General features: G+C 35.3%; 1 protein-coding gene across 3 annotated transcripts in view; it reads right to left on the bottom strand.

Annotated features, from left to right (window-relative positions):
• Nucleotides 1-16,598, bottom strand: part of C7H9orf85 (chromosome 7 C9orf85 homolog) — a 97,713-nt gene that overhangs the window by 50,812 nt on the left and 30,303 nt on the right. The window contains exons 1-2 of one of the 3 annotated variants that reach the window (XM_056806254.1): nt 4,329-6,356; nt 3,761-3,867 (exon numbers count right to left, since the gene is read on the bottom strand). In XM_056806254.1, coding sequence (XP_056662232.1) covers nt 3,761-3,867; nt 4,329-4,463 — 242 coding nt within the window. In that variant the 5' untranslated portion in view covers nt 4,464-6,356. Of the gene's footprint in view, nt 1-3,760; nt 3,868-4,328; nt 6,357-16,598 lie in introns of those variants that run through there. The other 2 variants (XM_056806252.1, XM_001373348.4) reach the window with 2 other exon arrangements.

Genomic DNA, 16,598 nt, shown 5'->3' with positions numbered 1-16,598 from the left:
AACAAGGATGCCCATTATCACCTCTATTATTTAGCATTATACTAGAAACACTAGCTGTAGAGATTAGAGAAGAAAAAGAAATTGAAGGTATTAAAATTGGCAATGAGGAGACCAAGCTATCACTCTTTGCAGATGACATGATGGTCTACTTAAAGTGTCCTAGAGAATCAATCAAAAAGCTAGTTGAAATAATCAACAACTTTAGCAAAGTTGCAGGATACAAAATAAACCTGCGTAAGTCATCAACATTTCTATATATCTCTAACCCATTTCAGCAGCAAGAATTAGAAAGAGAAATACCATTTAAAATCACCCTAGACAATATAAAATACTTAGGAATCTATCTGCTGAGACCAACACAGGAACTATATGAACACAACTACAAAACACCCTCCACACAGTTAAAACTAGATCTAAACAATTGGAAAAACATTGATTGCTCATGGGTGGGTCAAGCTAACATAATAAAAATGACAATCCTACCCAAATTAATTTACTTATTTAGTGCCATACCCATTGAATTACCAAAAAACTTCTTTACTGAATTAGAAAAAACCATAACTAAGTTCATTTAGAAGAACAAAAGATCAAGGATATCCAGGAAAATCATGAAAAAAAAATGCAAAGGAAGGAGGACTTGCAGTCCCAGATCTCAAACTATACTATAAAGCAGTGGTCATCAAAACAATTTGGTACTGGCTAAGAGATAGAAAGGAGGATCAGTGGAATAGACTTAGGGTAAATGACCTCAGCAAGACAGTCTATGACAAACCCAAAGACCCCAGCTTTTGGGACAAAAATCCACTATTTCATAAAAACTGCTGGGAAAATTGATAGACAGTGTGGGAGAGATTAGGTTTGGATCAACACCTCACACCCTACACCAAGATAAATTGAGAATGGGTGAATGACTTGAACATAAAGAAGGAAACTATAAGTAAATTAGGCAAACATAGAATAGTATACATGTCAAACCTTTTGGAAGGGAAAGATTTTAAAACCAACCAAGACATAGAAAGAGTCACAAAATATAAAATAAATAACCTCTGAAAAAGGTTTAATTACTCAAATTTATAAAGAGCTAAACCAGTTGTACAAAAAATCAAGCCATTCTCCAATTGATAAATGGGATAGGGATATGAATAGGCAGTTTTCAGATAAAGAAATCAAAACTATTAATAAGCACATGAAAAAGTGTTCTAAATCCCTTATAATCAGAGAGATGCAAATCAAAACAACTCTGACGTATCACCTCACATCTAGCAGATTGGCTAACATGACAGCAAAGGAAAGTAATGAATGTTGGAGGGGATATGGCAAAGTAGGGACATTGATTCATTGCTGGTGGAATTGTGAATTGATCCAACTATTCTGGAGGGCAATTTGGAATTATGCCCAAAGGGCGATAAAGTACTGTCTGCCCTTTGATCCAGCCATAGCACTGCTGGGTCTGTACCCCAAAGAGATAATAAGGAAAAAAGACTTGTACAAGAATATTCATAGCTGCCAAAAATGAGGGGATGCCCTTCAGTTGGGGAATGGCTGAACAAATTGTGGTATATGTTGGTAATGGAATACTATTGTGCTAAAAGGAATAATAAAGTGCAGGAATTCCATGGAGACTGGAACAACTTCCAGGAAGTGATGCAGAGTGAAAGGAGAAGAACCAGGAAAACATTGTACACAGAAACTGATACACTATGGTACAATTGAACGTAATGGACTTCTCCATTTGTGTCAATGCAATGTCCCTGAACAATCTGCAGGGATCTAGGATAAAAAACACTATCCACAAGCAGAGGACAAACTGTGGGAGTAAAAACACCGAGGAAAGGCAACAGCTTGACTATAGGAGGAGAGACTCTAAATGAACCCCCTAATGCAAATACCAACAACATAGAAATGGATTCAGATCAATGACACATGTGATACCCAGTAGAATCACACATTGGCTATGGGATGGGTGGCGGGAGGGGGGGGAGGAAAAGAAAGTGATCTTTGTTTCCAATGAATAATGTTTGAAAATGACCAAATAAAATAATGCTTAAAAGTAAAAAAAAAAAAAGAAAAGAAAAGAAAACCTGCAATTTACTAATCTAATCTAACTATCTAATACTACAACTGCTAAAGTAACTTCTGCACATAAGAGAACAGGAAAACTAAGAACAGGTATAAATAGCATAAAGCCCATTGCTAATACTAATATTCAGGTGAAAAGTGTCAAAAAAGGTATCACTGAGAATACTGGAAAAGAAGATGGAATGATCATGTAGTGAAAATAAGAAACAAAAGATTGACAGCCTAAGGACTACATGGGCAAACTTAAGATAATAAAAGAATAACAAGAAAGTTTCCAGGAAGTCCAGGATTGTCTCTATGGAGGAATTTTTGAGAAACATGAATAAGAATCCCAAAGAGATAGTACCTAGGACTAGAGAAGTAATAGGTCCACTGTACTCTGTCCTGGTCAAATCTAGAGTCTGAAGTACAAGGTTTAGTTAAAGGGACCATGTTTTGGATTAACAATAATAAGTATGAAAGCACCCAGATGAATATGATCATGATGGATAAAGGCTTTCAGATGAAGGTATACAAAGACAAGCTGACAGGAACTAGTGATAATTAGACTGGAGAAAGGAAGATTTATGGGAAGCATGATAGCTGCCATCAAGTATTTATAAAGGGTTGTCACATGGAAGAAAGAATGGGTTTGACGTAAGGAAAAATTCCTTAGCAAAAATTAAAGCAATTTAAAAGTAGAATGGTGTCTTGGAAAGGAGAAGATTCCTCTTCTTTGGAAGTCATCAAGCAAAAGCTACACAACTTATTAAATATGTTGCAAAAGTAATTCTTAGTCAGATAGATTGGGCCACAGTATCTTTGAGGTCCCTACCAACCTTTAAAGAGCAATTATTCAAAAAGCGTTGTTAGAACTGGGTCTTTCTTTTGCATATGATTTTAAGTTATTTATATTTGTGTCTTATCTCTCATTAGCTTATAAGGATAAATTGTCAAGTATATCTATATTTCTTCCAGTGCTCTGCACATAACTTATATTAAATAAAAGTTGGTTGGTTGAATATTAGTGCTTTGATTCACTTGAAGCAATTTGGCAGTTACAACTTCCTCATTTCCAGTTTCTAATCTGACTCAGTGCTGTACAATGACTTATAGTAGGCACTTAATAAATGCTTCCTGACTCCATTTTCTGAATTTCCTTTTTAAAAATAAAAGATTCAATAATAAATTGTGAGAAACAATACAATGGATATTGTATCAACATCAGTCAACGGTCCAGTCCAACAAATCTTTCCAGATTAATTTTCCATTACTCTCTGATATGTACTCAGCATTCCAGCCAAGCTTGTTGGATGCATGCTGGCAACTTGCTATGCCTTATGACATCTTACTTCCTAGCTCCAAGTCCCCAACACCTGGAACAATGTTCTCTCAATCCCTTTCTCTGTTCTTAGCTAAGTCCAAATGCTTTTTCTAAGCATTCTCCCTCTCCAACTACTATCCTGCCCCCAAAATTGTTAACACTTTGCATTTCTGACATTACTTTCTGTTTACTTTATATGACTTTATATTTCTCTGTGAATGCTATTATCCTGCCTCCTCCAACCCTTAAAAGGCACAGGCTCCTTGATGACAAGTGGATTATTTTTGTCATTGTATTCACAGTATGTAGCACACAGTAAGCACTTAATAAATATTTGTGGAACTAAAATGAACTAAATCTCAAGACCTGTTAACTCACCATTTTTTAGGTTTGGACAGTGGTTTGTACTTGCTGTATTTTACTCGCCACTCCAGAACTTCTTTACAGTGCTGACACACTCCTTCATGAAGCTTTGCATTTATTCTCTTAAGGAAAAAAAGACAAATAGTACATTGAGAGACTATACTTACATAAAAGGAAAAGAGAATCAGACCATTTAAGTCTATGGAAAAGCTCATTATTTAAATTTAAGGCACTTCAATCATTATCAATAAGTAAAAGCACTTATGGTGCACTTTAAAATATCCTCATTTCTAGTATCCATTTATCAAATTATTTCAAAAGCAGCGGTAAAAAAGTGACATTTTCAAGTAATTAATATAAAAAAATATTTAAAAAATTCAATTCAGCCAATCCTTTAAGATCTTAAGTACTCAATTTCTTGTAAAGATTAAAATTTAGGAATATGGGGAGACTGAGGCAGGTAGAAATTAGTTTCTCTGCAAGAAGTATTATATTTTTAGAGGTTTATTAAAGATTAAGGATTAAAGAATATACAAGTAAGAAACATGTGCCTAGGCCAGAGGCCTAGACAAAATAACCTCACATCATGGAAGAGATGCCTCTGCTCCAAAACAGAAGTCCAAAAAAGAGAAAAGAGAGCCCCAAAAACCTTTGCCACCAGCTTAAATCCTTCCTCAATCTCGGCCCACCTCAGAATTCCCGTGAGATTACAAAGCATTTTGGGGAAGTGGAGCAAAGGCTTGTGGGGATTGTAGTCCTGTATTTGAGTCTATTTTTTACATTCTTAACCACTGAAATCAGGTGTTGGCACTTTGAAAAAGGTGTGTCAAATTCCTTTCCATATGCTATGCCAGGAAAGATGGCCTAAGGAATCCAAGGCAAATTATGAAACAGACTTCACTGGGTTCACTTAGGGATAGGGAAGTAATAAACATATGTAAGTTGAAGAGTTCTAAAGCAGGTGAGATGGAGTTCCTTCACCAAGTGAGAAGGGAAGTTTTACTTTCTATACTTGCCAATATTTCATCCAGACAACAGAGCTATCACTGATATTAAGGACAGAGCCAGCAACAACTGTGTGTATATGTGTATATGAGTTTTTGTGTATAGGGGAGTACTTATCATCCCTGGGCTAGGTCTTTTATATCTACTTTGTGCTTCTCCATCTTTTATCCCATTTACTTCTAATCAACAGTCCAAGAGGTTGAGCATAACAAAGGAGATGTGATAAAATTCAAATGCAAGAAACTCTTAATAGATAAATCAATGAGGAAAGGAATTAAAACTTGGGAAAACTGATAATTGAGATGATCTAACAGTTACAGTTATCTAAGGCTATACTTCATAATCACTAATAATTACAATTCACTTAATTTCATTTTAGAAAATATACAAACTGTTGATGGTGTTGATTATGTTCAGGGTTCTTATCTGTGAGCAACGCGACCAAGCTCAAAGTGCATAACGCAGTGGTCCTCAGCTCGCTCCTGTACGGTTGTGAGACATGGACACTGTACCGGAAGCACATGAAGCAGTTGGAGCAATTCCACCAACGCTCCCTCCAGTCAATCATGAGGATCCGATGGCAGGACCGAATCACCAATCAGGAAGTCCTCGACAGAGCCAACTCCACCAGCATCGAAGTCCTGGTCCTCAGAACCCAGCTACGATGGTCTGGACACGTCATCTGCATGGACCCACAGCGAATACCAAGACAGGTATTCTAGGGTGAACTGTCAGCTGGACTCAGGAAACAAGGCCGACCAAAGAGAAGATTCAAGGATCAGCTAAAGTCCAACTTGAAGTGGGCTGGCATTACACCAAGGCAACTAGAACTCGCTGCCTCTGTCAGAAGCAGCTGGCGAACCCACATTAACCAGGCCGCCACCTTTGAAGATGAAGGATGTCGACGTCTTGCCACTGCGCGTGAACGCCGACACCAGGCCACAACCGCACCTCCCGTAACAACTGGCGTCCCAGGCCCCATGTGCCACAAACTGTGCGCCTCAGCCTTTGGACTTCAAAGCCACATGAGGGTACATAAATAGATAATAATGCACAATAGTCATTCTCAGTCACCGAGAGACTACCACTGACTGACTCTTATAACACAAGGGTCTCCCCAAAAAACCATAGCCACTCATCACCCTTTGTGCCAACAACTGTAACAGCCTCCTAAATGGCTTCCCTGCCATTGGTCTGTACCTATCCAACCCATCACCACAAGGATACTAAAATGATCTTCCTCAAGCACAGGTCTAACCTTATCATAACCCAATTCAACAAGCTCCAGAGGACCCATCTTCCTTACTACACAAAATACAAACATCTGTGTTTGGGGCCATAAGGGATACTTGCTACCTTTACAAATACATCTTGCATTACATCCTCCTCTATATCAACATTACAGGTTAAAATGGCCTATTTGATATTTCCTGTATATGACATTCTATCCTGCCATCATGTTTTTGTGCAGTCTACCTATTATTCCCCATTCCCTCTTTACTGACCTAGGGAATCACTATTCAGTTCAAGTACCCTCTCCAGTGTAAGGATTTTCTAATTCCTTTTTCCTCATCAAGGCTCCACCCTCCCACACCCACTAACCCCTTGTCTTTTCCTAGTACTTATAATTTTGTATTTGCTTTTTATATATTTTACATTTACTTCAAGTGGGTGGGTCATGCAGAAAGCAGGATAAATGATCTAGCAGGTCTATATATTATATATACATATATAAAGTATTTATAGTTATATACTTGGATTTATACATGTATGTAAATGTATATAAATATTGTCTGCTTCACTGATACCCACAAGATACTGAACTACATAAAGGAAGATTTCCATCATGTTATCAAGACTCCTTGTGGAAGATTCAGGATCTTGTACAGATTGAAAAAGCAAATATGGGTGGTAGTCAATAAGCTTAAGCAACAAGTATGTTGCTTAATAAGTTGCACTGTTGCAAAGAGAATCCATATTTTTTTTTAACCTTTATCTTCTGTCTTAGAAATTGGTTCTAAGGCAGAAGAGCAGTAAGGGCTAGGCAATGGGAGTTAAGTGAATTGCTCAGGTTCATACAGCTGGGAAGTGTCTCAGGTCAGATTTGAACCTAGGACCTCCCATTGCTAGGCCTGGCTCTTAATCCACTGAGCCACCCAGTTGTCCAAGAGTATCCATACTGATTAAAGACCCATATTTAAAGTGTGAAATGTATGAAAACAATTTCTACATGGTACTTCGCCAATATTTCTTTGCCCTAAACTTGAGTTACAGAAAAGCAGATGCTCTATTTAAAAACAAAAAAAAACCACACCAAATAAGAGGACCCAAGTGTAGAAAGGAATTTAAAATGATTTAGTCTAATTCCTCTCATTTTATGAAGGAAGAAACTGAGAGCCAGTGAGGTTAAGTTGCTAGCCAAAATTACATTACTAGTTAATACTTTCTCTTTTGCTCAGTCTAGCTCTAGCAATAAACCATAAGTCCCAACAGGGATAGACTGCATTTGATAACTATATATTAGGAAACACCTATAATTTGGTATGAAAATAGGATACCAACAATAAAGGTTTCATTATCAGGGCATAGAAGAGTCATTACTTGACTAGGAAGTGGAAGATCTAGATATTCTAGAAGTCTAGACATAGCTATTTCATTAACTAGTCTTTTGTTTTTGTTTTATCTTGGAAGTTATTTAACTTTTCTGGACTTCAGTTCCCCTATGTACAAAGGACTATATCTACGAATATATCCAAATATTTATGAGGTAGGTAGGTAGTAAAGTGGATAGAGTGCTAGTGCTGAGCCTGGAGAGAGAAAAAACTGACATTCTCAGACACTAGCTGTGTGAGCCTGGGACAGTCACAACCCATTTGCCTCAGTCATTTCAATTTTAAAATGAGGATAATAACAGTATCTATTGCATGGGGTTGTTGTAAGGATCAAATGAGATAATATTTTTAATGCACTTAGCACAGTGCCTAATATATAGCAAGTGCTACAAAAATGCCTATTCCTTTTCCCCTATAAAAGGGATTTTAAGTAATTCTAAATCCCATTCTAGCTTTAAAATGAAAAAAATCCTGTAATAAGATTCCTCTATATATCTTTTAAATGTTTCATCATAATTAGGTTCTAGTGGATTAAATGTGAAGAAAACACTAAGTTGACTATTAAAATAAGAGTAGACATTTTTTGAAAATAGCGAAGTGATTTTTATAAATCTGAAAACATTTCCTGCTAACACAACCATAACTCCTCCCCAATGTTTTCACTCTAAAATAAGGAAGGAAAAACATTTTCCAGTCAACTGCATTATAATATGTTGCTACCCTTGGCAACTTTCATTAATTTTTGAGAATCTCAGAAATTACAGTAACTATGCTATTCAGTGGCCAAGTCAATTGTCATCTGGGTTTCCTAAAACTTTTTTTTTCCCAGCAGTTCCTCATTTCTGAAAAACAAAAACAAAATATCTTTTAAAGTGAAAGAATACTTAAAGTAAGGCTAAAAGGATTGGTGTTAAAGGAAAAGATCTGAATTTTATCTTTTGATTTTCATACTTTGTTTCCTCTTTGTTTTCAAATTTCAGCTTTAGGTTTTTTTTAGTACCTTTGGCCTCAGAATTAAATAAAGATAAAGCTCCCCCTGTAAACATAATGCTTTCAAGTGTCCCAAAGCACCTTTGGCCCTGTGAGGGGGAGAATCTACCTATTAGATATAGTTGTAATGATAGTTTAGTCTGTTACAGTCTGGTCTCCTGAAAAAAGCTTCCCCAGTCCTTAATCTTGGTATCTTCCTTCTGAGATTACCCCCAGTTTGTCCTGTCTCTATCTTAAATATACATAGTTGTTTGCATCTTGTCTCTCCCATCAGACTGTGAACTCCTCAAGAACAGGGACTGCCTTTCTTTGTGTCCCTGTATTTAGCACAGTGCCTGGCTCATAGTAGATATTTAATAAGGGTTAGTTGATGTGACAGGTTTTTTTAGTCTACATATTTCTCATGAGAAAAACATGATAAAAGAATGGGAAATTCTTTAGAAGATTATTTGATGCCTTATTGAAACCTGACAGTTTAGAAATCAATCTGAGAATAAAAAGGTTTTGAGTAAAGCTTGATGTTCTATGGTTTTAAAAAATTGATAGAATTTTATAATTCATTCAAAGATATCTCAAGAGCATTTTTGAAAACTAACAATTATGCTGGGAAGTTATTATCTCTATGTAAATCTATTTCAATTTTTTTTCAGGCATTCTTTCCCTCAAAATTTACTTGTAAAGAGAGAAAACTTGATATAGAGGAGAGATCCCTGAATCTGGTCAGAAGGCCCAGTTTCATCAGTTACAAGCTATGCTACTTTTAAAGTCCCTTATACCTCTCTGAGCCTCAATTTACTTAGCTGCAAAAATAGGGAAAATAATATTTCATCAAATATCTCACAGGATTGTTGTAAGGAATGCAGAAAAATTATAAAGAACTGTACAGTGGCTTACATGTGTATATATATGACAGGCTGGCTTTGGGCTATTTGGGGCCGAGTAGGTTGCTTAACAGTGGGGTGGGTTTAAAACATTTAGAAAAGGAGAGGATATTAGAGATCATTTGATGATGAGAAAAATTGACACTCATGAAAACAAGATGATTTGTCCAATGTGTCTTTATGTATTAAGTAGCAAAAGTCAGATGAAAATCCAGGTCTCTAATTCCAAGTTTAGTGCTTTTTTCATTATATCATGAGAAATCCTCATGCCAACAAATTTCAGATCCCTCCCCAGTGACAGCAGCTGAATAGGGGCTGGGGTTTGGGGAGAAGGAATGAAAAAAGATAGTTTCTTAATGCCAGTGAGTCTAACTATTATTATGGGTTACCTAGACTTTTGTGACCTGACACAGAAACCTAATAACCAGGGGTAACATTCATTCTATCAGAAATGCTTTCAAGGGCTAAACAACTTACCCATAGGTTTTTGAAATATGACATTTTTATAGGTGGAGAAGTACTTCTTTAAGAGGCAACATCTCAGGTAGTTATGACTGTAGTTTGCCAAGTAGTGCCCAGGAACAGATTTCTTCTTTATGAGCCCTGGACTTGGATTCAAGAGGGATCAGTGTAAAAACCCCATTCCAAAACTTATTAGCTTTGTAACCTAGCAAGTTACTTAACCTCTCCTAGTCACTATTTCCTCATCTGCAAAATGAAAGGGTTTGATTCTTTTCATGGCCAAATTAATCGTTCTATGATTATTTAAACCAGAAGTGTCAAAAGATGTATTGCTGCCTGGAACACTCCTAAGTGCTTGCAGGACTAGATTAAAATTTAACTGGGAAATATTTGATAAAATAAAATGCAACAGAACACAGATAATGTGAATATGTGGTTTTATAGGGCAACATGTGCCCATAGATATTCTTATGTATGGTTTAGTAGCCCCCTGTTTCTGTTTTGAGTTTCATACCAATTCCTACCTTTGTTCCCTCACTCTCTTACTAAATATTGTACTTATTGCTCTAACACAGAAAGGAAAAGGATATGACAACTCTTTTCATATCAATGTTACTATGGCATGTAGTTTCACTGCTATAAAAACATGTGAGCCAAACAACCAGAATAGCTCATAATTATAACTCATTTTAAGATTTAGAAAATGAGAAGCAACCTTTACACAAGTCAGTGAAATAAAAGTGCAAGGATCATTGCTATCCTTCTTAGAGAAGAGGAAATGGGATCAGAGAGGGTAAGCCATTTTCCCAAAGTCAATCAGCTAATAAGTAATACAACAGGAACTCAAACACAAAAAGTCTCTTTGAATAGAAATCCCATGTTTGGTTTGGCTCTTTGCCTATACAGTGTTCTATCTTCCTATTTATTTTGACATCCAATTAGAGCCCAAATGTTCACCTTATTTTATAAAACCCAACATCACAGTTTGGAAGCTAATTCTTTGGAGTTGGATCAATGGCAGAACAAAAAAGTCTGCTATGGAAACCAATCCTATGAGAATGGTGTGAATTTCTGTGAAAGTGTAACTGTTTATGTTGGGCAGTTTTCATGTGATTACTCTAACAAGAAAAGTGCTTAAAGCCAAATAGAATTTTATTCTTTAATAAATGTCTGTGGGTAGAGACTGGGAATAGGGGAAAGAATTCATTATTTTTTGAAAATCACTGTGCTATTTTTAAAACTTGTGAAATTTATGATCACTTGCTTTTCTTAAAAATGCATTTTGCCAAACTAAGGAAGGACATTAATTCCACAGACATGAACAGTGAAAAGCGGAAAATAGGTTCTAGGAATTGTCAGTGTAGGGAAAAGAAGATGGCTGGAAATTTTGCCTTTGTCTACATTTGTAATTGAGCATGTTTTTACAACATCCTATGCTGATTAGTCTTAAGTTAATAACTCTAGTGTAAGGAGGCTAGGGAGGGAAGAAGATAACATGGGAGCAAACAAATGAATAAATGGAAATGGAAAAAACAGTTTTAAAGCCTTAAGAATCTTAGCTGTGACATATATGTAGATGGAAGGAACCTCAGAGATGTATTTTCTATAGTCTAAACATTCAACTTTTACATATACTTAAGGTAAAATCTCTGGTGGAATTTTTCCCCATAAAGGGAGAAACTCAAGCCATGTACTCTTGATTTGTATAAGGCTGACAGAAAGTGGTATATACCACTATAAGTGTTACTAATATAGAAAACAACATTTTAAAAATTTGTCTCAGTCATTCAATATACATTTTAAATAAATCAGTAACATAATAACCTCTAGAGATGAGGTAGCCATATTATTCCTGATTTCCATTCAATTTTCATTATACTAGACCCCTGAATTTCAAATACCAAAAGAAATCTGGAAATGAGAAAAAAAAACAACCACTAAAAGGGAGTATATCTTACAAGTGAAACATTTTAAATTTGGATATTGAAAAATTAGTTTTAAAATATTTATTAAAATAATCATCATAGCGCCTAACTGTGACGGTCGCTGTGAGGATAAAATGCGATTATATTTGTAAAGCATTTTGTAATCTTAATAAATTAAGCAAATGCTATCTATTATTACTATAGTTACTATCTCTACTATGTGAAAGGCACTGTTTCTGGGTAATGGATTCTTTAAAGATTAAGATTTTAGATCAATAAAAGATATTTATTTTAAGGAAGCAAATAGCAAAATGCCATTTTTAACCAAATAAAAGTGACTAGTAAAGAAAAGACAAAGTATATTTATTTAATTCAACACAATAAATATCTACTAAGTACTTATTACAAGTAGAATACTGTGATATGTAGCATCTGGGGATACAAATAAAAAAGTGAACCAGGCAGATAGGTGGCTCAATGGATAGAAAGCCAGGCCTATAGTTAAGAAGACCTGGGTTCAAATTTGACTTCAGACACATCCTCACTGTGTAATCCTAGGCAAGTCACTTAACCTCAATCATCTAGCCCGTATCTCTCTCCTGACTTAGAACAAACACTTAATATTTATTCTTAAGACAGAAGATTAGGCCTTTTAAAAAAGGGGACAGTCTCCACCATCAAAGAAAATATATAAATTCAGAGAGTAAAGGCATCTACTCAAATAACAATGTATTACAATATAACTGCAAAGAAGTCATACTGAAAAGGATGAGAAATTTTACTAGGGAAAGATCTCTTTGATACTTAGGAACTTTCAAGTAAATAAGGTTTTATGAACAATAGTTGAAAAAGGTAAAAGGAGAGATAGCATACTTTACAACTACTTCTATTATATGTGAATAAGGTTGGATTTTTTCCCCCTTCAAATAAATTGTCAATTTTCATTACTACATGAAATCTGCTTTGATGATTCCATGATGGCCCTCACACCAATATAGATCAGCATCCCATCACATTTCACCCTATGTACAGAAGACAAATTTTGTGGACATCCATCTCTGTGTTTTTTACATGTAATATATCCTACTTGTGTCATTTCATTGTCCTTTGGATGATGTGCATTTTTAATTCTTGTAAGTACAGGTTAGACTAGATGGATTCTAAGATCCCTTCCAACTAAATTCTGTAAAGACTGGTGTTAAATGATACCACTGAGAGAATACAGATACTGAGGAGATAAGCTTTTGGAACTGCAAGCCATTAAGAATCATTGAAAACACTGTCCAGCTAATATTTGTCCAAGAACTACATATTGATGTATTTATGTGTCAATGCTTGCCATCTGGATGCATGATGTGAGCTGGGTAAAATGTGTTTATCTCATACTACTGATGCAAAATGAATGATTGTATCAATTTAATTTGCATTGCTTTGAATATCACTGAAGAAGCTTTTCAGTATACTAGGGCTGGATGCAATTAATAAAATATCACTGGGAAAAAGCATTTGTAGAACAACATTATCAATAGGGAACTTTTCCTTTCTTTGGATTTTATATAGGACATGTGCCATGAAATAGTTTTCCAGCCTACATAACACCTTACTTGATATCGATGCTCAGGAGATTGTTTAGGGGGGAAAAAAATTGTAGATATATCCATCATAGAACTTGGGATGATTTTAATGGAGACACTGGAAACCTTCAAGGGAAGGTTTGATTAAATCAAATACTTTTGAAAAAAAATCAATCTTGAGAAAAAAATAAACACATTTGGATCTTAACCTGAATTATCTCTCTAAGTCAGTGGCTGTTGAGGAAAACTGTCGTGTCTGTGAAAGTCTGCCTATTTCTTTCTTATGTTTTACATCAAGGACACATCCCTGATGATGCTTATGGAAATTTTATTGAAACAAAAAGGCAGGCATATTGGTCAGTCATGGAAATCTTTTTTATTGAAATGTGGCATTAAACTAAATACCTATGAGTTTATTCCTTTGGAGATATTTTTAAAATATTAGATATTTTATTAGAAATAATATGAAAAATAGGTAAATGATTAAATTCTTGGTAATAATTTAAATTTAAAGTATTTAACTTGAACACATGAGGCATTAAGAGATTTTTAAATCACTATTATTCTATTAAAAGTCTGAAAATATTCTCAATATCCTTTAAATTTGGGGGTTCTGGAGCAAATCCATGAGAGGCCCATTCCAGTTATGGCTGTTTACCACTTTGATATGACAGTCTTACTAATGTTACCTATAGGTATTATGCATGAAAAAGAAATAAATATTTAGCAATAAGAACTTCCTCTATTTACAGAAGATATGCTTGCATGTATCAAAAATCTGGGATATACAAACTAAAAAAACCAGAGTTGGATAAAATATAACCCATGAAGTATGTATACATATATCTCTCTTATCAAGAGAAATCAATAAAGAAAATGCCATTTATAATCAGAAAAAAATATTTAAGTATGAACCTTTCAAGACACATAGGAGGTCCATATGAACTTAGCTTCAAAATGATTTCTTTTTTTTAAAATTTAAATTAATGTATTTAATCAATTTAGAACATTATTCCTTGTTTACAAGAATCATATTATTTCCCTCCCTCCCCTCTCCCCACCCTTCTCATAGCTGACGAGCAATTTCACTGGGTATTACATGTGTCCTTTATCAAAATCTATTTCCATGTTGTTGGATGTTCATTTAGAGTCTACATCCCCAGCCATATCCCCTCGACCCATTTATTCAAGCAGTTTTTTTCCCCCTCTGTTTCTACTCCCACAGTTTTTCTTCTGAATATGGATACTGTTCTTTTTCATAGATCCCTCCAGGTTGTTCAGAATCACTGCATTGCCACCAATGGAGAACATTTGATTGTACCACAGAGTATAGGTCTCTGTATACAATGTTCTCCTGGTTCTGCTCCTCTCACTCTGCATCAATTCCTGGAGGTCATTCCAGTTCACATGGAATTCCTCCACTTTATTATTCCTTTGAGCACAATAGTATTCCATCACCAACATATACCACAATTTGTTCAGCCATTCTCCAATTGAAAGGCATCCCCTCATTTTCCAATTTTTGGCCACCACAAAGAATGCAGCTATGAATATTCTTGTATAAGTCTTTTTCCTTATTATCTCTTTGGGGTACAAACCCAGCAGTGCTATGGCTGAATCAAAGGGCAGACAGTCTTTTAGCGCCCTTTGGGCATAGTTCCAAATTGCCCTCCAGAATGGTTAGATCAATTCAAAACTCCACCAGCAATGAATTAATGTCCCTACTTTGCCACATCCCCTCCAGCATTCATTACTTTCCTTTGCTGTCATGTTGACCAATCTGCTAGGTGTAAGGTGATATCTCAGAGTTGTTTTGATTTGCATCTCTGATCAAGAGATTTAGAACACTTTTTCATGTGCTTATTAATAGTTTTGATTTCTTTAATTGAAAATTGCCTATTCATGTCCTTTGCCCACTTATCAATTGGAGAATGGCTTGATTTTTTGTACAACTGGTTTAGCTCTTTATAAATTTGAGTAATTAGACCTTTGTCAGAGATTTTTGTTATGAAGATTGTTTTCCAATTTGTTGTTTCCCGTCTAATTTTGGTTGCATTGGTTTTGTTTGTACAAAAACTTTTTAATTTGATGTAATCAAAATTATTGATTTTACATTTTGTGATTTTTTTCTAGCTCTTGCTTGGTTTTAAAGTCTTTCCTTTCCCAAGGATCTGACATTTATACTATTCTGTGTTAACCTAATTTGCTTATCGTTTCCTTCTTTATATTCAGGTCATTCACTCATTCTGAGTTTATCTTGGTGTAGGGTGTGAGATGTTGATCCAAACCTAATTTCTCCCATACTGTCATCCTATTTTCCCAGAAGTTTTTATCAAATAGTGGATTTTGGTCCCAAAAGCTGGGATCTTTGGGCTTATCATACTGTCATTTGCCCCAAGTCTATTCCACCGATCCTCCTTTCTGTCTCTTAGCCAGTACCAAATTGTTTTGATGACCACTGCTTTATAGTATAGTTTGAGATCTGGGATTACAAGGCCTCCTTCCTTTGCATTTTTTTTCACATGATTTCCCTGGATATCCTTGATCTTTTGTTCTTCCAAATGAACCTTGTTATGTTTTTTTCTAATTCAGTAAAGAAGTTTTTTGGTAGTTCAATGGGTGTATGGCACTAAATAAGTAAATTAATTTGGGTAGGATCAAAATGATTTCTTAATAGAAATTAATGAAGATAGCTGAGCTTTGTGGTAGCAAAAAACTGAAAAATGAGGGGATGCCCTCTGATTGGGGAATGGCTGAACAAATTGTGGTATATGTTGGTGATGGAATACTATTGTGCTCAAAGGAATAATGAACTGGAGGAATTCCATGAGAACTGGAACAAACTCCAGGAATTGATGCAGAGTGAAAGGAGGAGGACCAGGAGAACATTGTACACTGAGACAGATACCCTGTGGCACAATCAAACATAATGGACTTCTCTACTAGCAGCAATGCAATGATCCAGGACAATTCTGAGGGACTTATGAGAAAGAATGCTATCCACATTCAAAGGAAGAATTGTGGGAATAGAAAAGTAGAAAAAAAACAACTGCTTGATCACATGAGCTGACGGGGACATGATTGGGGACATGGACCCTAAATGATCATCCTAGTGCAAATATCAATAACATGGAAATAGGTTTTGATCAATGACACGTAAAACCCAGTGGAATTGCTTGTTGGCTATGGGAGGGAGTGAGGGTAGGATAGGGAAAGAACACGAATCTTGTAACCATAGAAAAATATTCTAAATTGATTAATTAAATAAAGTTTTTCAAAAGTAAAAAAAAAATAAATTAATGAATAACTGAACAAATGGAACGATCTCTTTCTCCATGTTTCAGTTGAGTAAACAATGTTAAAATATAAAAAATTTTCAAACCAATTTGTAAATTGAATATAAT

Source organism: Monodelphis domestica, chromosome 7 (genome assembly GCF_027887165.1).
Source record: "Monodelphis domestica isolate mMonDom1 chromosome 7, mMonDom1.pri, whole genome shotgun sequence".
Lineage (NCBI taxonomy): Eukaryota > Metazoa > Chordata > Mammalia > Didelphimorphia > Didelphidae > Monodelphis > Monodelphis domestica.
This window is presented reverse-complemented; position numbering and strand designations above follow the sequence as displayed.